The sequence below is a fragment of the Poecile atricapillus genome, chromosome Z (assembly GCF_030490865.1).
Source record: "Poecile atricapillus isolate bPoeAtr1 chromosome Z, bPoeAtr1.hap1, whole genome shotgun sequence".
In the NCBI taxonomy this organism is placed as follows: domain Eukaryota; kingdom Metazoa; phylum Chordata; class Aves; order Passeriformes; family Paridae; genus Poecile; species Poecile atricapillus.
Genome location: NC_081289.1, coordinates 134,048,035 through 134,068,566, shown reverse-complemented (window position 1 = coordinate 134,068,566; position 20,532 = coordinate 134,048,035). Strand labels below are relative to the sequence as shown.

Below are 20,532 nucleotides of genomic sequence, written 5' to 3'. Positions count from 1 at the left end.
TACTTTTTCTGACAAGCATGTATATTTAGCACACCATAAACCCCATTTTTTGTATATATTCAGGAAATATTCAAACTATCTTGATGTAATGGGGAAGAAAACAAACCAGAAAGTAAATTCTTAGGTTCTTCTGACTCAAACACCAAGCAAAGCCTAACAAAAACACTGTCAAGAAAACAGAGATTACATGCACAGAACACTACTCCATAGCATCAAATACATAATTTACATTGCAAACACTGTGCTCATTTTGTTCTGTTAAGCAAATAGAAGTTCTCACAGAACTTCTGTGATGGAAGTTAGAAGAAATATAGAGCAGACCTTTAGAATTCTTCTCATACCTTCATGAAATTAAGATGTATCTGTACTATATTAGTAATATACAATTTGTATAAACAATGTATTAGTAATATATTAGTATATACAATATATTAGTATATACAATATATTAGTATATACAATATATTAGTAATACAATTACCTTGATATTATTAATATTTTCCCTTGCAGTTTGGTACCGCCTACAGCTGTCAGATAATTTTTCACGAACATGAAACATCCAACATAATGCACAGAACTCTCGGAACCAACCTACAATACAAACATGCAATGTGGTGAGACTCTATTTAAACAAATTAAATATAACAGCCTGAGATTTTTCAGTATTGCTCAGGAGTTAGAGCCCCTTAGTCCCACTTAGTGCTCATGTTCTTTCACATCTGTCAGGTCTGTAACATCATCCACCCCCCCATCCCCAAACCAGAAGAGCACATTTTAGGGAAAGAGTTTGGATAACTAACACAAAAGCTGGAAATTAAATGTGTTCATGACACATTGCGATGTACTATTTCAAGCTAATAAGAGCTAATTTGCCACCTGTGGATTTTCACTAGTGTTCTTTTTTCCAGCTCTAAATTATTTTATGTTACTGCATACTGACCCAAAATTTTACAGGTAATGTCATCAAACTGATGGGCTCCAGAAGATGTAGATCCATAGAGAACAGTGCAGAAATTGCAGTAACGAAGCAAAGTCTCTGGGAATGGGCTTAGCAAAGGAAGAGAGCCTTTCATCCGAATCTATAAAAATAGGTAAAAAACCAATCAAAATAGAAATAAAAACCAGTATCACTACTAAATGCACAGCCTCTCAGTTACCAGAATACTGCCAAGATCAGTTCAACTCCCTTGAAGTTTGTTTTCCATTTTCTTCAGGTAACTATTCTGAAAATTCATTTGAAGGAATATGTTTAATATGGGCTATGGCACAAAAAATGCTTTTGTTTGAATGCTACTCATGATTACCATGAAATACAAGAGTAACACAAAGCGTAAGAAGAACTAAGATCACAGGCAAAAAATCCAGTCTGATTCAACACAGTCCAGGTTGCTGTCACCAAGGCTGACTAGCTTTGCCCCCAGTTTCTGCTGGTATGTCTGACCAGCTCCTCATGCCAACATTAGGCATGTGACCATGCAAACAGAAGTCAATACTTTTCAGTCAGACCAGTTCCTGATCTCAATCACTGAATTAATACTGGTTCAGGGGGGTTGCAGGAAGGGAGAGCTGCACACACTCCCTTCTGTACCAACTCAACCTTTTTTAAGTAGCTGTGTTACAATGACCTAAGAAATGACTGATTTTACCAAAAACTTTAAATCAATTTATTCCGAACTTGTTTCTGTGCAAAAAAATTGCACAAAAGTAAAATGAGATCTTACAAGTTCTGTGCACTAAGATGATCCCTTCAGCTGAAGTGAGCATTACCTTCTCTGTTACATATTCAGTCCTGAGTGATTTGGACCATATTTCCAGCTAACAGTTATAACTCCCAATTGAAGTCTGCTTTTTTCTTTCAATGGAAAATAAATGAATTTGTATGTTACCAAGTAAGTACAGAAAGACACCCAAAAGAAAACACTTTATGAATTAGATACTCTATTTCTTTAAGTTCTGTTTTCCTAAAAAATAAACATGTATAAAAGTAGAAGGTGACATGTACAAAACATGACATCAAAGACAAGGTAAGACTCCTGCAACTGCAACTCATCAGTAATATTTACAACTGATAAACAAGTAAAAATATAAAGTTAAATGTTTACCTTCTGCATAACTTTTCTAGCCCACTTCAGCTGTGTAATATACCACTGTGCTGCAGAGCAAGAACAATGAGCAGCCCGGAAGAGCAAGATAATTCGCTGAAGAACTCCAGACACTTTCTGACGGACTTCTTTCTCTGTTTTTAAAAGAATGTCATCGCTGCCTTCCTGAAAATGTAAAGAGAAAGAAAGTCCAAAATTAGGAAAGACATACAACTGTTGTTACTGGTCCTAATCCCTTTTTCTTTACAGCATAGATCATTTATGGAAAAAAACACAGTGGTACACGTACTTTCTCATCACTGCTGTGCTGCTTACGTAAATGAGCACACATGGAAGAAAACAGAAAAATGCACTCAAAGGAACCAGAATAGAGCTCATAAAGATTCATAAGTACACTCAAATAAATACACAAGAAACACACTTACTTCACTGAGAGAAGCTGGTTGAGGACAGTACAATGGTGGGGCTGGAAGACAGAGCCCAACTGGAACCAAACCATAAAACTTTCTGCAAACATCTTTGGCAGAATCCATCAAAAGCTGGAATGTCTCTGAGAGAATATCAACATCTGCCATAACAGCTGCTTTTAGCAGTTCCTGTATTGAACTGTAAAGAAAATCTGCATCTTCCTCTTCAATGGGATCTATAAAATATTAAGCCCAGAAACTGATAAATTAATTGAATCAATACATGGATCTTCATTATGACATCATGAGGTTACATTGTCTGAATTTGCATTCACGTATTACAATGATAGGTCTTACCTACTTGTTGTAAGTTAAGATTTTCTACGTTTAAAAACTAGTATTCAACTACCAATTTCAAGTTTTACCCCATTACCATGAAGTCTATTACCTTTCTAGGTAGAGAACTCAACTTTTTCACAAGGCACTTGCTTGGCATAACATTCTGGCAAATCATTGTTACCAAGATGGCATAAACAGGTACATTATTAATAATGACTAAAGCAACTCTTTCATCATTAAGTACATCCACCTGCTGATAAGAACTTGAAATGTTTACAGAGAAAAAGAGAATAAAATATAGAGATTGTGCCAGTAAACTTTCTGTAGAATATAAAGGAAGACAGGTTGATCCAGCTAACAGTGTGAATTTCAGCAGGTAAGTTAGGAGTTCACAGTATCCACAGGGACCAGTGAAGACCTGGTCAACAGCCAGAGAGACAACTGATAAACCTGCTTGCGTGTCTTCATGTCTCTAGGAGCAAGACGGGGGGGAGACCAAGAAAGCCATGACTATATGCCACAAAGACAGTGTGTATATAAGTATGTGTCTGTCTCTAAAGGTTAGGCACTTGGACAGGCTGAGGAGCTCAGACCAGCTCTCTGCTGTATCCTGTGTATTGACAGGACTGTATACACCAGGCCTGCTGCTGTGGTGGTGCATGGACAGTGGAAGGGGGGAAGAGAGTGTTTGGAGTGGGTTTGTACCAGAAGACAGAGAGGGGATGGGGCTTTGGGGTCTCACATACACAGACATGAGCAACCTGTGACACTCAGCAACAGGGCCTGCTGGCCATCTACTCAGCTAATGGTCCTGCTACTGGCCCAGCTACTGGAGTGATACACACTGTACAAGCAGGTATCTATGTGCAGACCTTCACCCTGACCAAGAGGAGAGGGAAAGGTGTTAGGGTTGTTGGTGCTGCCTGTGTGTGGTAAGCAGGTCTGTATGTTATGTTATATGTTATGTTATAGGTATGTTCATGTGTGGCCGTGTATATAGGTGCTGTGTATATGTGCTTGTGTACACGCCTACTGGGAATACAGTCTCAGCCTTGCTAGCTGCTGGACCTGCGGAGCCACTTTATCAGAAAGGAAAAGGCAAAACCGAACAGCTTCTTGTAGCTAATTTCAAGTGTGATGATACTTCCCATACTGTTAATACAGTAATATTTTTTGTTTGTTTATTGTAACGAATATTCCGTTTTCTTCCAAAGATGTTTATATCAAGTCAAACAGTCAAACAGAGATTTGGACAATGCAAATGAGAAGACAAGATTGATAACATATTCCATTTCTAGAATGATCAAAGCCAAAACACACACCTTCATGAAATTAAAGTGCTTGAATACTATAACTGTAATGCACACACTGAAGAAGGCAAAGCAATTTTCTTTCTCAGACAGTGTATAACACTGAATATGTAGTCAAATAACATGAAAAATAACCACAACTATTTCTCCTTTGAAGTACCTGTGAATTTCTTGTGTTTAATGTGTCCTGAAGTTTCAGAAGTTACTGGCTGTCCTAACAAAGACTGCAACTTTTCCTGAAAAGTCTGCACTGGTAATAAACTTAATGGCAGGTGACACTCTGGTTCTTTCATTCTGAAAGTATAACAAGAAACTGCTCGTGAATAACAAAGTAATATCCATACATAATCTGATGAAGGTCTGTTAAACGAATATCTATGCCAAAATAACTAATCATAATACCTTAAGTTCTACACCCAGTATGAGTCTGGGAATATGAATTTCTGAGGCAATATATAGGGCTTGTAACAATAAGCTTTATGGAAATAACTATATAACAAAATATAACATTGCAAATTTACCTTGAGAGCTCATCAGAGTTCTGATAATACAGCTGGTAGGCCAGACCAATTGAAACAGAGAGCTTCCAGTCCCCAAGTGTGTGTGCTAACCACACAGCTTCTGGAATGAGTCCACCAATAAAGAACAAATCAAGAGCATATTCAGCTGTCCACACAGATGAAAGGTTCTGGTCCCTGACAGCTCTGGTAACCAAACAGTGTTGCAGTGGAATGACACGAGAAGGTAACTCTGTGACACGAAAAGCACATTTTAGAGTTTACACAAATCCTCATGCTATCAGATCAATAATCTACATTTGTTCACACTGCTTGTGGATTTGTATCAGTGTACAATTGCTTTTATTATTAATTTACTTTTATTAGAGGTACACTATAGAAATACATCTGCAACAGCAAATGCAGCTCATGCAATGGTATAAGAGTGTGTTCAAAACACGCTATTTCCTGCTTAATAATGTGGGATATGAAAGCAAGTGCAAAACTTGTGGTTTTTTGTTGTTTTTTTTTACTTTAAATATTTCATCTCACTGATGGACCATTTGCAAACTTTTTTAATATCTGTAGGATATACCAGAGGGTACACCTGAGATAAATGGAAACTCCTAGAGTTTTCCTAGTGTACCCACATTGTTTGTACATACTGAGCTTATTGCAGAAGACAGAATGCTAAAATGCATTTTTGAGAAAGAGCAGAACATAATATTCCGTGATTCTTTGATTTTAGGAGAGTACAGAGAGACAAACTTCAGACAAATTTAGTATCTCCTTCTTTGTTTAGATTTAGATTTGTTTTTCTAGGTTTTGCTTCCTGGTTCTCCTGGAGAGGTGCTGATCAACATGAATTCTAAGGAGTTATTTGCTTCTCTCACAGTTTCTGTTTTGCTCAGACAATGGCATTACTTAGGAGATATTCACAGTAATCCAGCTTGTGCCAATGTAATTTTATCCCAATTGTCTCACCATATACATTGATCTTTGCCTGATCAAGCATTAAAATTAAGGTTTTATTTTGTAGGTTTTATCTTAAAAGCTGTCCAAATAAAGTATTCAAAAGACCATGAAGAAAAAAGTAGATACCAGTGCATGCTGTAGTACAGAAACGTTAAAAATACTCAATGTATTCAAACACACTACAGAAAACCTCATCAATCAATGTAAGTTAATGTTGTGAAAAAATATGTAGCATTATAACATCAACTTATTGGTACAGTACTTAATATGCTTACAAACAAATCTTTATTCTCACACACATTTGAAAAAGTAGCTCTGAAAATAAAAATTTCCTAACAAAGGAAATCTTTAAATAGAATCTCTCAAACCACTCACTGTGATAAAGAGTAATTCTCAGAAAAAAAGCTGAGAAGCAGGACTTAAAGTACTAACAAGTACTACCTGTGTTCAACATCAAGACACTTGGCATTCCCACCTGCTTTGACAATATGGTATCCGAAGCATTTGGATTTAGATTCCAAGCCCCTGACTGTCAGATAAGCAAATAATGCTTTCCTCTAGCTTTTCAGCTGGGGTCACCCCAAATCACAGATTCAATTCAACTACTTCTTCAGCACTGCTGGTATCTCACTTTTGGGAGGATCAAAGTCAGTCAGAGCAGATCTTTAGGCAAAATTGTGACAACGTATGACAAAAAGGTTGAGATACCTAATGCCTTCCCTTCCTCAGTCTTTAATAGTAAGACCAGTTTTCTGAATAACAAGCCCTTTAAGCTGGAAGACAGGAATGGGGAACATAATGAAGATCCCAGTTGAAGGGAAAATGGTCAGCAACCTGATACACCACTTAGACACACACAGTTGGGCTGGATGGGATCTACCATGTACTGAGCCAGCTTCCATCATTACCCATGGTCCTGGCTTACCAGGGAGGTTCCAGCTGACTGGAGGCTGGCAAAAGGGACACGCGTCTACAGGAAGAGCTGGAAGAACGGTTTGGAGAACTACAGACCTGTCAGCCTGACTGTGGTGCAGCGGAAAGTCAAGGATCATCTTGAGAGTCATCATGAGACATGTACAGGACAACCAGGATCAGTCCCAGCCAGCAGGGACTCAAAAAAGGCAGGTCCTGCTTGACCAGCCTGATCTCCTTCTACGACAGGGTACAGGAAGGCTCTGCAGAGGGTTCTGGATTGACAGAATGAGGACAATTGTATGGTATTTAACAAGGCCAAGTGTCAGGACTGCACTTAAGTCACAACAACCCCTGGCTACACTACAGGCTGGGAGAAGAAAGCCTGGAAAGCTGTCCAGTGGAAAAGGATTTGGGCATGCTGCTTGACAGTGGCTGAACATGAGCCAGTGTGTGTGCCCAGGTGGCCAAGGGCATCCTGGCTTATATCAGGCATAGTGCGGCCAGCAGGATATGGGTACTGATTGTCCCTCTGTACTCAGCAGTGGTGAGGTCAGCTTGAATGCTTTGGTCAGTTCAGGGCCTCTCAGAACAAGAAAGATATTGAGATGCTGGAGTGAGTCTAGAGAAGGGCAACAAGGCTGGGGAAGGGTCTGGAGCACAAGTCCTGTGAGGAACACCTGAGGGAGCTGGGGATGTTTAGGCTGGAGAAGAGGCTCGGAGGAGACTTTAATCACTACAACTCCTTGAAGGCAGGCAGGCTGTAGCCAGGTTGGGATCCATCTTTTCTCCCAAGTGCCAAGTGATAGAAGAGGAAATAGCTTCAAGGTGTACTAGAGGAGGTTTAGACTGGATATCAGGAAAAACTGCTTCTCTACAAGGGTTGTCAAGCATCGGACCTGGCTGGCTGGGGAAGTGGGCTGAATCTCCATTGCTGTAGGTATTTAAAAGATGTATAGCTGTGGTGTTTAGGAACATGGTTTTGTGGTGGGCTTGGCAATGTTAATGGTTGGACACAGTGATCTTACAGGTATCTTCCAGCCTAAATGAGCCTATCTGTTGGAACAAAAATTGCATCAACAACACTTTTTTTGTGACATCTTTATGATTTTTTTCCCTGTCTCCTACTTCACTGAAAAGCTAACTTGATCATCAAGTTAAAGTATAACAAACATCATTGATACATGTGAAAAAAATGGTAAGATTTAAGCAACTAGAACTGCTTGTACAGGAAATACCTTTTTTGATGTGTAGTGGATTAAGGATGTCAACACTGTGGGGGGGAAAGATATAGAGCAGCTGCTTTGTGAAATAAGCAGCCATGAATCGTGCCATGGATCGAATCACAGCCATGGCAGTGTCAGTATGAATGCTGGTTACTATCCATAGTTCATGCTGAAAATATTTGATATCTGAGAAAGAAAATCAAATTGTAACATTATGAGAAAAAATATTTTAAATTTGAATGTTAAAATTATTTAATCACAGGTTACATTTTTTTAAAACAAGCAAACTTACATAATTCCTTGACAAGCTTGCAGAACTTACAGAGCCTAAGCTTTTACATAATTATACATTATACGAATATTAGAATACTTTTATACTAGGTTTTTAATCACTGGAAATGGACTTGACTATCTAAATTTAGACCTGCCTTGAATCAAAAAAATGCTTGTGGAAACTAAGAAATTCAGATTTCAGACTTTGTGAAAAAAAAATAAATTTACAAGCATCTGCAAAAACATCCCACTGTCAAATAAGGACTGGTGACCAAACTAAAATCTGCTATTTTTTCATATTGTCTCATAAAAAAAGTTTAATTAATATAAAATCAAATCTCATCATTTCCCCCATATCTGTCTTATTCAAAGTTTTTCTTGGAGAACATTTCAGTCTAAAAATATTTAGCAGGTGACTAGTAGACAATGAGAGTTGTCTAAACATATATTCCAACAAGTGCAGCATAAATATCATCTGAGGATCAGAAAAAGTCACTGAAAACAGTATAAAGCGAAAAGTGTCTAAAGCTGTCAGGTGTGCATGTGAAGGCACAGAAATTAGACACTAGTTTATTCAAACAGTGCCAACATACCTTATCACACTTTTAGGCAATGTAACATACCAGAAAAATTTTCCATCTGACTTGTGGAGAGCCGTGATCGCCTTAAAATCTCTCTTACCAGATGATCACAGAGTCCCTGAGCTTCACACAGGTTATACTGATACAGGTGACAAAACAATATTGCAAGATAGTATCTACGCTGAAGAAAATATGCTCTTTTTCCTCCTGCGTTAAAAGAGTAAAAAATGGTAGAAGTTCAAGTGGAAGAGAAACAAACACAAAAACAGATGCAGCAAGTGAAAGTACCAGTTCTTTCCTCTCCAGAAACACATCTCCTTAAACAACTCACTTTGATGAGTAGAAATCAGGAGCAGCTACTTTAAAATATGATCCTTCTATACAGCCTCTAAGACCCTAGTAAGTTAATGTTCATCCACAACATTTTTATTTCTAGAGATATGTCAGTTTTCAAAACAATACTAGGCATAACTGTTAAGTCACAGACAGACAGGAGAGCTTAAGGAAGACTAGACTTCAAAGAAAGAATGCCTGAACTACGGTGGAGTTGCTTAGACATCCACCAAGCCTCTAATATCCTGAATTTTTTTCCTCAATAAAGTATTCTTCATTCTAATAATCAGCAGAACATTTTTACAAGATGTCTGGAAAGAGACTCTAGTATATCTGTTTCAAATCAACTCTTACAAAAACTCCTGACACAAGTTTTGTTACTTTCCAAATACTAATTATTTTAATTTTACAGCTACTAAAAAAGTTGATTTTTGTTCATCTGTTTTCCCCCCCTCTTTTTGAAGGGCAAACAGAGTCACAAATGCAAAATGATTATACAACTTACCCCTGCATTCTCAAAGATTTTATCCCTTACCTTTTGTCTTGAGTTCACAAAGAGATCTTTTCCAAATATCCACAGATTCTCTGTATGAGCCTAGAAGGAACTGCTCCTCACCTATAAAAGTCACATATTGACAAATTAAAAGCTCCACATAGTTATTTCACATTTACAAATACATATGCTCTTATTCCAGCATCAAAGATTTACTGAAAGCAGAACAAAATATCTGACCCCCCAGTAAACTTCTATTCTCACAATTAAGTCAAAGTTTTGAGCATCTGAGAGAAGATGACTTTGAATACTCCATTCAAGGACAGGTAATGGGTGAGCTCTCCTCCAGGAGGAGCTAAGGTGTTGTATGGAGTGCTGTAGAAAGAGGAGTTAGAATTGTCATTTAAGTGAGAGAGATCAAGAACATGGCAAGGAAACAGCATTATGAAGGAAGACATAAATGGGAAGCTGTGCTAAGCAGTGTAGAAGTCAAAAGGAAGGTAGAACATAGGACAGTAAAATGTGAGAAATTAGGCTACAACTTGGAAAATAAATATACTAGATTACCAAGTACCTTAGGTTACACTAATTCAGATATTTAGTTGAAGCCAACTACACTGTGAATACAACAAGCTGCTATCTGCAATGACCATATGGAGTGAACAAGGTTTTTACACAGAAATCCAGTAAGAGACACATTGTGACACCCATTTACTTCAGAAGAAACAACACAGGAGATCAGAATTTAAATCTTTCATTCAGATTCTTTAGGACACAACTCAAAGCAAACTGAAGTAAATTCAGCCTTTTTATTTAGTTTAATAAGCTCTAAAGATTATAATACAATCTATAGACAGAATTGTTCTAATACCAGGACATGAAGTATTTAAGACAGAATTATGAATTTTAAGAGAAGTCCTAATGTTCCCTTTTTAAAAATCTGGTAGTCAGTTACTGATTGTTAAGCTGGACCTAATTTTCCCAGTTTACAATAAACATTTTTACTAACCAGCTATAGAATTAATCTTCAGATGTTGTTCTAATGTCATTCCTGAAGACTGGAGGGTTGCTTGAACATGACTTAAAAGCAATGAGACAACAGAAGCCTCTTCCTCATTCTTGTTCATTTTCCTTTTCAGCTGCACCTGATACCAAACCACTTTCTTATACAATAGTTGCCATAGTACAGTCAACCTGTATTTCAAGAAGTACAATATTATGAAATTAAGCAAGAATTAACAGAGTTGCTTACACCAATTTCCTACATTCTTTTATTTTGCATTATGCACCTGAAAATTAAGTTGTATCAGCTACTTTCTTGACTTCAGTGAGGGGAAAAAAATTTGCCTAATTTTTGACTAACATTAATTCTTCTGTATTTTCCTAAGTATAGCTACTTTAAGAACCTCAGCACCCCCAAAATTAATCCCCTTGTTAGCTAAACGGGGAAATGAAATAATCTCAGAGAAACCTCAGAACAGGTATTAGTATCTTTATAAACAAGACTGACTAAAAAACAATTAAAGCATAACACAGAAAAGCAAAGACAAGAAAACAAGATTGCAGAGTATGGTTTTAGGACTGGCAAGTCCCTGTTGCCTAACACAGTCCTGTTAGATGTACCAGCTCAGATACACAGTAAGCTTAACAATCAATACACGTTGTTATAGACTTGAAAAAGCTTGCATAAAACTGCAACAATCTGTAATTTGAAGTATTGCAATCATAATTAACACATTGAGTCAGTCATATGCACAGTGCTCAGCACTTGGAGCACAATTAATCAAAAATATGGATTATCTTCTCTGAAACAATTGAAACCTGCATATCAGATTTGCAGTGAAGGTAGTATATTTAAGGATTATTGTAGAAGTACCTTTTACTGTAGTAGGAATTAATTAGTAAGTTATAATCCTACTTAGGTTCTAACTGTCTGGAAAGAAGAAGCCTGCTCATGTGAATAACGCACTTCGATTCACTGGAGTTTTGCAGCACAGAAATACTCCAGTGATAACAGCACACTTTCCCAAAAGTTGGACAGCACACTTCAGTCAAGTTTATAGGTATGGAAGAAATAGGTCTGACAGTTTAGTAAGTTTCCACAAATTGATTTTTCTTATTGCTCTAAGACACCACAACCATAATGAATAAAAACTTTGCTGACTAAATTGACCCCATTGATATATTGCATATGAGCAGACTCCTGATCCATAGAGTTTGCAACTAGGAAACGCACAAGAGACAGTTAAAGCATCTAAAGTTTCAGTATCTGGATTGATGCTGCACTACCAGGCCTGGTGTCAGCTGTCAACCCATCAGCTATCTCCAAACTGATTTACAGTGATAGTTTAGTCACCATAACCAAACTATATTCAACTATAGGTCTGAGTCTTAGTCTGTATGTTTTAACTGTTTATTATGCCTTTTCATGGAGTAAAAGGCAGGAAAAAAGCCAAAAGGGCATTTCACTACACTTCTATCTCTTACATTTTTTGTTCCATCATATAGAACCACTTAAGTTGGAAAATACCTGTAAGATCACTGTGTACAGCCATTAACATTGCCAAGCCCGCTTCTAAACCATGTCCCTAAATACCACAGCTACACATCTTTTAAATACCTACAGGAACAGAGACTCAGCCCACTTCCCCAGGCAGCCAGGTCGAATGCTAGACAACCCTTTCAGACAGTGTGGGGACCAGAGTTGGACACAGGACTTGATGTGCTACCTCACCAGTGCCAGGAACAGTCACTTCCCTAGTCCTGCTGCCAGGATTCCATTGGCCTTTTTTGGCCACCTGGGCCCGTCCTGGCGCATGTACAGCTGCTGTTGACCATCTTCCCCAGGTCCTTTTCTGCTGGGCAGCTTTCTAGCTTCTCTACCCCAGCCTGCAGTGCTGCATGAGGTTGCTGTGACCTAAGGGCAGGACCTGGTACTTGGCCTTGTTGAACCTCACACCGCTGGCTTCAGCCTATCAATGCAGCCAGTCCAGATCTCTCTGCAGAGCCTTTCTGCCCTCCAGTTTAGTGTTATTTGTGAACTGAGTGAAGGTACTCTCAATCCCCTCACCCAGATCATTGATAAAGATATTAGTCAGGGCTGGCCCCAGTATTGAGCTCTAGGGAACACCAAAATGACTGGCTTCAGCAGGATGTAACTCCATTCACCATCACTTCCTAGGCCCAGCCATCAGCTAGTAATCCATCTTAATCCAGAAAAGAGTGCTTTTTCCAAGCCACAAGCAGCCAATTTCTCCAAGAGAAAGTTGTGGGAAACTATGTCAAAGGTTTTACTAAAGTCCAGGTAGACAATATCCATAATCTCCACGGCCTTTCCCTCATCCATCACGTAGATCACCTGTGACAGAAGACCATGCTGGTCATGCAGGATCTGCCTTTCGTAAACCTGTGCTGGCTGGCCCTGATCACCTGGTTTTGCTGTACATTTTTTTCCCCATGCAAAGCTTATTCATACCTTTTTTCTGTTTTTGCATCATGGTTTACTTGAGGACATTCTCTAAGCAGAGATTTCAGTGAGCTGAACTGCTGAGTAGCATCGTCATCAAGAACTAAGAAAACAGGCACAGTGAGGGAGTCAAGTTCCACAAGAATATTACTGTCAGGAGATGCAAAAAAATTCTCATACTGTAGTACACAAACTCTGCTTAGAGTGTGAGAAACCATTTTCAAAAGACAGAAGCATGCCAGAAGATTTCTTGAGAACAACTGATCTTGCTGCTGTATAAACATTAGTTTTAAAGTTTCTAAAGTCAGTTTTGCTACATGCCCAGTCACACTGGCTCTTGAATGCCAGTATAAGACAGTCAAACACTGCTGAAAATATTCCAGGACACAATGCACCCATTGAGTATTCTTCACAGACTTGTTTAGAGATGCATCCTGGTTTAGCGAAGTACATTTCACAAACTGAACAATGCTGAAAAAATGGATAATGCAGTTCACTGTGTAATTCAGTAATTCATCTTTCTCTTCCATATTTTTTGAAATCCCTATCTGCCATGCACCAAGGAGGTTTTTCTGAATGGAATATAGTTCCAATGATGATTTCTCTTTCTCTTCAATATCATCTTCTACATGGATGGTATCAAACATTGATGCGAATTCTAAGCAGCCTTCATCAGCTTTACCAACAAATGAATAGATTCTTTGGCTATAGAAGCTGGAAGGGCTATTGTAAAACTGCTTTTCATTGTCTGACTCTTCTTCATGGTCCTAAATTAGACAAGCAAAAAATCAATGGTTTAATTCAAGTTTATATAGAGAGAGGGAGAGGGAGAGAGAGAGAGCTCATAGACTGCAAAAAATCACCATTTAGTCAGTCTCATAAATGAAATGTTTCTCCTTAATTATCTTGCTTAAATGCTAGTATGTTTAATGAACTGCAGTTTCATCTCAATCTCAAATTAAATGTCATTATTTGCAAAACAGTTGGGAGATAGAAATTAAATTAACTAACAACAAAATTACACTGTCAATACAGCAGTAGATTTTATACCAGAAAGTGAAACCCCATCCTTCATTAAGTCTAGAGTACAATACAGAGATTTTTGCCAGATACCTGTAAGATATAAAAGGTATTCAACAAAAGCTCCAAAGCTTCAAAGAACAAACCAGAACTAAAAAGCATGAAATGAAGTTGGGAAAGGCTGTTCAATAACTGTGATCACAGGGCCACTCTTCCTTAAGATAAATACAGATTTTGGATTAAAGAATCCTCTAAAACTCAGGATAAAGATCTTATTTACTAAGCATAAGACTGTTACTAAAATAGTCTACAGCCCCAGTATATCTAATAGCTCATGTTATATTTTTTTATAAAATGAAGCCAAAGTATTAGGTTTCCAGGCAAACCTTAGAGCACCTGTCATTACATAATGGAGACTACAAAAGGGCAGGAAAAAGACGTTTTTACATGGACAGAAACAGGACAAGAGGCAATGGTTTTAAACTGAGAGAGGGCAGGCTTAGACAAGATATTAGGCAGAAATTCTTCACATTCAAAGTGCTGAGACTCTGGAATGGGTTGCCCAGAGAAATATGATCTATGCTTGAAGGGTCCAAGGCCTAATGAAAGGCGTCCCCGACACTGGCAGGGGGTTGGAACTGGATGATCCTCAAGGTCTCTTCCAACACAAACAATTCTATGCATTGAAACACAATAAACTGATATATATGTATATTGACAGATAGTCTTCAAAAAGTCAATAAATGCTGAAAGAAACAACTTGCTTAAAAAAAAAATCAAGTATCAATTTGAGAAAATAAGCATATTCTTCATGCCTATGAAGTAAATGGGAGTACTGAATTATTTTTAAAACACTGGTTAGAATAAATAAATCTATTATTTATTTTTTTTTAAAACCCCACTGTTATTTCCATTTAGAATACCTTAAATTGACATAGTTTCACAATGATAAGTGGAAAACATGTTATTAAGTACCTGTAAATCCATGGTTTTCTCATTCAATTCTGCTGTGTCATCCTTCAGGAATCTTGGAATAGTGGAAAAGATAGAACTTTGATTTTGAACTTGTTTTAAAAGACCAGCTTTTAAAGGCAACAGTGATCGGAAGTACCAAGATGTCCCTTTACACTAAAAGAAACAACAGTAACAGAAAACATATTATCAGTTTCTAGTAAGACAGACACTTTCTAAACAAGTCAAGGAAATTGGTTACTGATGTAAAAAGCTTCAGTTCAAAAGTCCCAGACAGACATTGAGAACAGGTCAGCAAGCATCTGTTGCACAGAAAAAAACTACCATTTGACCATGCTTCAGGGAAACAGAATTCTTTCACACCAGACAACTTAAGTTTACTTCATATTGAAAGAATCTGCTCTCTTGGTGCCTGAAAAAGCCCTAGAAATTTTCCTGTATGTAGGGTTTTTCTGCATTTTTACTATTACCATATCTCTTTAAATCTTCAAATCCTTGCTTACTACTCTAGCTTATGCAGGAATACCATGATAACTCACTCCTCCAAAAATTTGAAGAGAAACTGAATTAGAAGAAAAGCTGCATTCTATCAGCAAATGCAAATATCTATAATATCCTACATAGTCAGCAACAGTTGCAACCTCTTCCTTCCATGGCTTTCCTTCTCCCAGACTTAGCTCCACTCAGAACTGACAGAAAATTAAACAAATGCTTTAACTATGTTTTAATTACCACCCTTGACTGAAGACCTAGTGGATAAATGCATGCAGTACCATAGGGACTAAGTCATAGAGTATTTACAGAATTCTTTGTGCATCATTCTGAAAGAGTGAGTTGATGAGAGTAGCATAATGCCTGTCAACATCCCCAATCAACTCTACAGATACAAAGCCCTGTTAATTTACACATCCAGAAAAATAATATAGTGACAGTTCAGATTGTCCCACTCACTATACTTTACTGAAGTATCACCCAGACACCAAAGGAATAAAATTTCAAGAAATCTGTATTCATTGTTTGCAGATTAATATGGTTACTTGAACAACTTCATAATTCAAAGGTACTCAGTCTAGAATTTACACCTTTTCATGCACATGAAATTTGAACCTACAAAATAGTTCATAACCCTACCTTGAAGTTCAGCAAATTCCGACGGATGTTTTCAAGCTGTTGGGTTGAATCAAGCAAGAGGGATCTTACAAATCCTGATGGTGAAAAGTTGTTAGGAAATCTTAGCAGTGTTATCATGTATCCATCAGAGACAATGAGGAAGGGTAGTCTTGAATGTGAAGCAACAGAGAATCTCTGTCTCACGAGGTCACGCTCAGAATCTGAAGAACCAAGAGACTGGCTGGAATCTTGACAACAAGAGTGGTGCTGTCTAAAACAGAAATACATCAAAAATTAAGAAGAAACTATCATATGTAATAATAATGAAAAGAATAATTTCAGAACATGTAATACCATGCAATCTACCATCCAAATCCTAAGGAAGTGTCTACACTTTTGCAGGATGAGCACCCTGGATAACACTATTTATGCTTTCCAAAGTATTTTGCTACAACAGCAACTTCTTTTAATTTAAATAAATTAAAACTAGTTTTCAGTGTCCATTTATTATTTCATTAGTAATAATTGTATTTTTTCATAATTAGCTGCTACATTTCTATATCGTGCTTTCTTATCTAGCCCTTATTTGGTATGACAAATGCTTGAAGATGAAATTTCAAGGGTTAGACTATGAAAGTCATATATGAAAGACAAAAATCCCTTGAAAATCTGTATCTTATGATTTCAGCATCAGTTCAGATATTCAATAGAAAAATTTTATAATTACACAATACTTCTCTTCCAAAAGGGTCCTTCTTATGCAGAAATCCCTCGTTACTGAGTTTCAGAAAACTGTGTTATACATGTATTCTAATATTAGCCACATAATACATTGTTTGTGTTTATTCTAAAAAAATTGGCTGCATATGTTAATATATCAACATAATTCATGTATTCCAATACATTTTAGTATCTGATTTTTCAACCAGATAGTGTAAGAAGGTAGTATACTGCTTTGAATGTCTTCACAAACTGTTACATTTACACACTATCTCGTTTAAGTCATGCAAAGTTAATAAGATTTAGAAAAAAAAAGGTTGAATTCTATTTTGTTTTCTCTATTTAGACTCTATCACTTTCAGTTTATGCTAAAGTCTGTCATCAAAAATCCTTCTACTCTCTCATGCACCCAGCAGCATAATATCAGACTTTAGACCTGGAAAATCCCAAAACAACATTTTAAAAACTAATTACTTTCTGTCCATGCAAGTATGTTATTTACAGTATCTTACATCAGGTTCTATACACAATATTAAGCAATGAACAAAGAAATAGCATTGGATTAAAATAAACTTGCACTTTCAGAACTTTTCTGAGTTCTCATATCATAAAAACATGCTAATTTTAATTACTTATAAATTCAAACACTTAGGAAAACAAATCACTCTATGTATACTTACGTTGTCAGAATGTCAATTTTCATCACGACAAACGCATTATAAGAAATAGAACTATGAATGAGAAACAGATATCGGAAAGACACATGAAAAGCAAACAAGTGAATTTGAAAGATAACATTTATGCAAAATTATAATAAATATGACAGAAAGTAAGGTAAGACCAGAAGACAGAAATGCATAAACCTTTTTAAGCCCTTTTACCTGTATGTTATTAGTGGATGAAATGGAATAAACTGTGCTGGTCCAAATTCTACAGAGCATCCAGAAGCAATTAAGGTCAGCAATTCCCCCATACATGTCAATAAAACCAAACATCCACGTTTTAACATGCAAGCCAAGAAAAGGCTATCAGGAGTCCAACTCATATCGCCAACCCAGTAAGATCTAAATTGGGCAGGTAAAAAAAATATTTTTTCTCTGTCAAACTTCTGCATCAGTGGGTTAGGATAGCTATAAAATAAACAAACAAACCATAACACAAAACCAAAAGATCCACAATAGCAGAAATAGCATCAATTACTGACCTGATGAACCTGGATGGGGTCATGTTATTCTTGCTACTACAACCTTTAAGGCTACCCGAAACAGTTACAAAATTCAAGGTGTTTAAAAACAAAACCTGAGTTGCCTAGAAAGAAAAAACACATGCATCATAAATGTTTTTATCAAAATGTCATTACTGTAAAAGAAAGTCTACTGCTAACTTACGCATTATATTTGGTGAACTGGTAACATCGTTATACATAGAAGTAACATTGCATTTCAGTATTTATTACTATTTGAACATTTACTGAACTCTACGTTTCGTTCTACACCTGTAATTCAATATTCTTTTTAATAGAACTTCTTCTAAAACATTCAATATAAGATCACTCTTTTTTAGTCTTTCTGGTAATAAACAACTGGAGGTTTGAAGAACTGCATCATCCAAACCCAGTACATCAAAAACACTGGTCCATATTCCCTGTCATCATTAGCATTAAAAAGTACACTAAAATTTGACCTCCGATTTATTAATAGGCATAACATTATGAAGTGGGAACTCCATCAGTTAGGCTGAGGCTTGACTAAGAATCACACAGAATTTTTGCAGGTACAATACAGTAACTGAAATTAATTTCTTTTTTACTACAGCTTAGAAATGACAGAGGATCTTATACCAATTTCTAGGTGAACACCACACACAAACAATTATGAGTTATAGTAAAAGCTATGGATGTATCCATTTACATTTATCCATGTAAATATAATTTCATATCCCCTTATGAGTGCTGACGAATCATCTTAAAATTGTGTTTTTAAATCTTTGTTACCACTTCATTCAAACAGAACTGTTAGCTTAAATGATGCACTGCCATACATACCTTTGGATCAGTTTGATTTACAGCTACTGCAAGCAGAAGTCCATCTCTTGCAAATGCACATAGCAGAGCTCCTCTTGACTTTACAGACACACACTGAGGAACCATATTAACAAGAGAACAAGTCTGCTGTACCCACTGGATCTGGTATGGCAAAGAACTGAATACCAACCAAAAGACAACAAAACCAGGTGGTTACTCCATTTTGCAGAATCAGACTATTCCTATATAGTAAAACACCATGCAAGACAAAAGCATATAAAACACGAGCTATTAAAAAAAACCCTGTTTTTCTTCAAATGCCTTACAAAAGAAAAATATTTTGTACTTAAACAAGTTTAAAAATTATGTCTGAGCACTAAGAATTATTTTTATGGGATTTATAAGTCTAGAACATACAAACATATACAAATATACACAATGATCAATGACATATAAATCAGGCACTTGCATTCTAGCCAGGAACAGCTTCCTCAGATCTTGTAACACCATCCACCAGAGGAATACTCAGAATTTCAACAGTATGTGGCTCTGATCAAAAAGTTTGTGGATAACCATTATTGGAAGTGTTCGGTGACATGTTCAATTATGATTCCAGTAACCTGATCTAGTGGAAGGTGTTCCTGCCCATGGCAGGGAGGTTGGGCTACATGACCTTCACATGTCCCTTTCAATCCAAACCATTGTCATCCTAAAAAGATTCAAAACATGATAGAAAACACAAGAAATATTCTCTCTTGAAGTATACCATCTAACTGACAAGAAAAAAACCCACATTCATATGAAAAAATTAATTTAACAACAGCAAGCAATGAAACTAAGCATGATCTGGCATAAGAAAATATGAGGAAGATGTCTGAGAAATGCAGTTAAAATTCCAGGCTGCAATTACTATGGTGTGGATAGCTCGCCAGCTAGATACATACATACACATGCATTTCTGCACTGGGTATATTATGCTCCATTTTATTTTTTATTTTATATTTTATTTATAGTGCCAGAAAGGAATTACCATGCCACTGATAAACTGAAGGTTAGGTAAAGGAGGACATCATTCCTTATCGAAAGGACATATAACAAAAGTAGTTGTACCTCATCATGTGCTGGGCAAAATTTTAGCAAGCTATTCAAATAACACCTGCAGAGAGCACATCCATTTAAATTCACAGACATGTGTGTCACCCAGGAAAAGGAATAGACTATCCATGTGCTCCAGATTATTACTCAACTGCATTTTTAGGTAGTTGTATATTTCAGTACTTGGTCCCAACATAGATAAAGAAATGCATACACACACTTTCACATAAAGCAAAACAAATGAAAAGGGCAACAGAAAACCAATACGTAAATCCACATAATAAAGAAGAGGAAGAGGTAGCTAGGGCATTCATGGCTGCACAGTACAAGAAATATCAGAAAATGTAAGACATATAAACAACACAAGAAAAACACATTCTATCATCATCATCATGCAAAAAAAAACTTAAACTAAAACACATGTGTGTGCCAACAGGCACATGTATACATAGCTATCCACACAGAATGATAAGTACACCCTGTTGTATCTAGGTGTAAGCTAACAATGAAGTAGGAACATGTAAATAAATGCTGTTGTACTAAACACATTTTACAAGGGACATGTAAAGGGAAGAATGAGGGGAGAATGGCTTTAAAATGACAGAGAGCATACTATAAACATCCAAATATAAACCTAAGTAGGTGCTTATAACCACAGGTTAATGGAACATCCATGTA

General features: G+C 36.8%; 1 protein-coding gene across 1 annotated transcript in view; it reads right to left on the bottom strand.

The window, feature by feature from the left end:
- The window catches only part of CPLANE1 (ciliogenesis and planar polarity effector complex subunit 1), a 56,645-nt gene that overhangs the window by 33,165 nt on the left and 2,948 nt on the right, over positions 1-20,532 (bottom strand). The window contains exons 6-21 of the mRNA XM_058827044.1: positions 18,781-18,937; positions 17,941-18,044; positions 17,618-17,800; positions 16,038-16,287; positions 14,910-15,062; positions 12,924-13,681; positions 10,458-10,642; positions 9,491-9,571; positions 8,665-8,829; positions 7,781-7,954; positions 4,680-4,908; positions 4,319-4,452; positions 2,528-2,745; positions 2,103-2,267; positions 941-1,079; positions 482-591 (exon numbers count right to left, since the gene is read on the bottom strand). Of these exons, the coding sequence (XP_058683027.1) occupies positions 482-591; positions 941-1,079; positions 2,103-2,267; positions 2,528-2,745; positions 4,319-4,452; positions 4,680-4,908; positions 7,781-7,954; positions 8,665-8,829; positions 9,491-9,571; positions 10,458-10,642; positions 12,924-13,681; positions 14,910-15,062; positions 16,038-16,287; positions 17,618-17,800; positions 17,941-18,044; positions 18,781-18,937 (3,205 nt within the window). The remainder of the gene's footprint in view (positions 1-481; positions 592-940; positions 1,080-2,102; positions 2,268-2,527; positions 2,746-4,318; positions 4,453-4,679; positions 4,909-7,780; positions 7,955-8,664; positions 8,830-9,490; positions 9,572-10,457; positions 10,643-12,923; positions 13,682-14,909; positions 15,063-16,037; positions 16,288-17,617; positions 17,801-17,940; positions 18,045-18,780; positions 18,938-20,532) is intronic.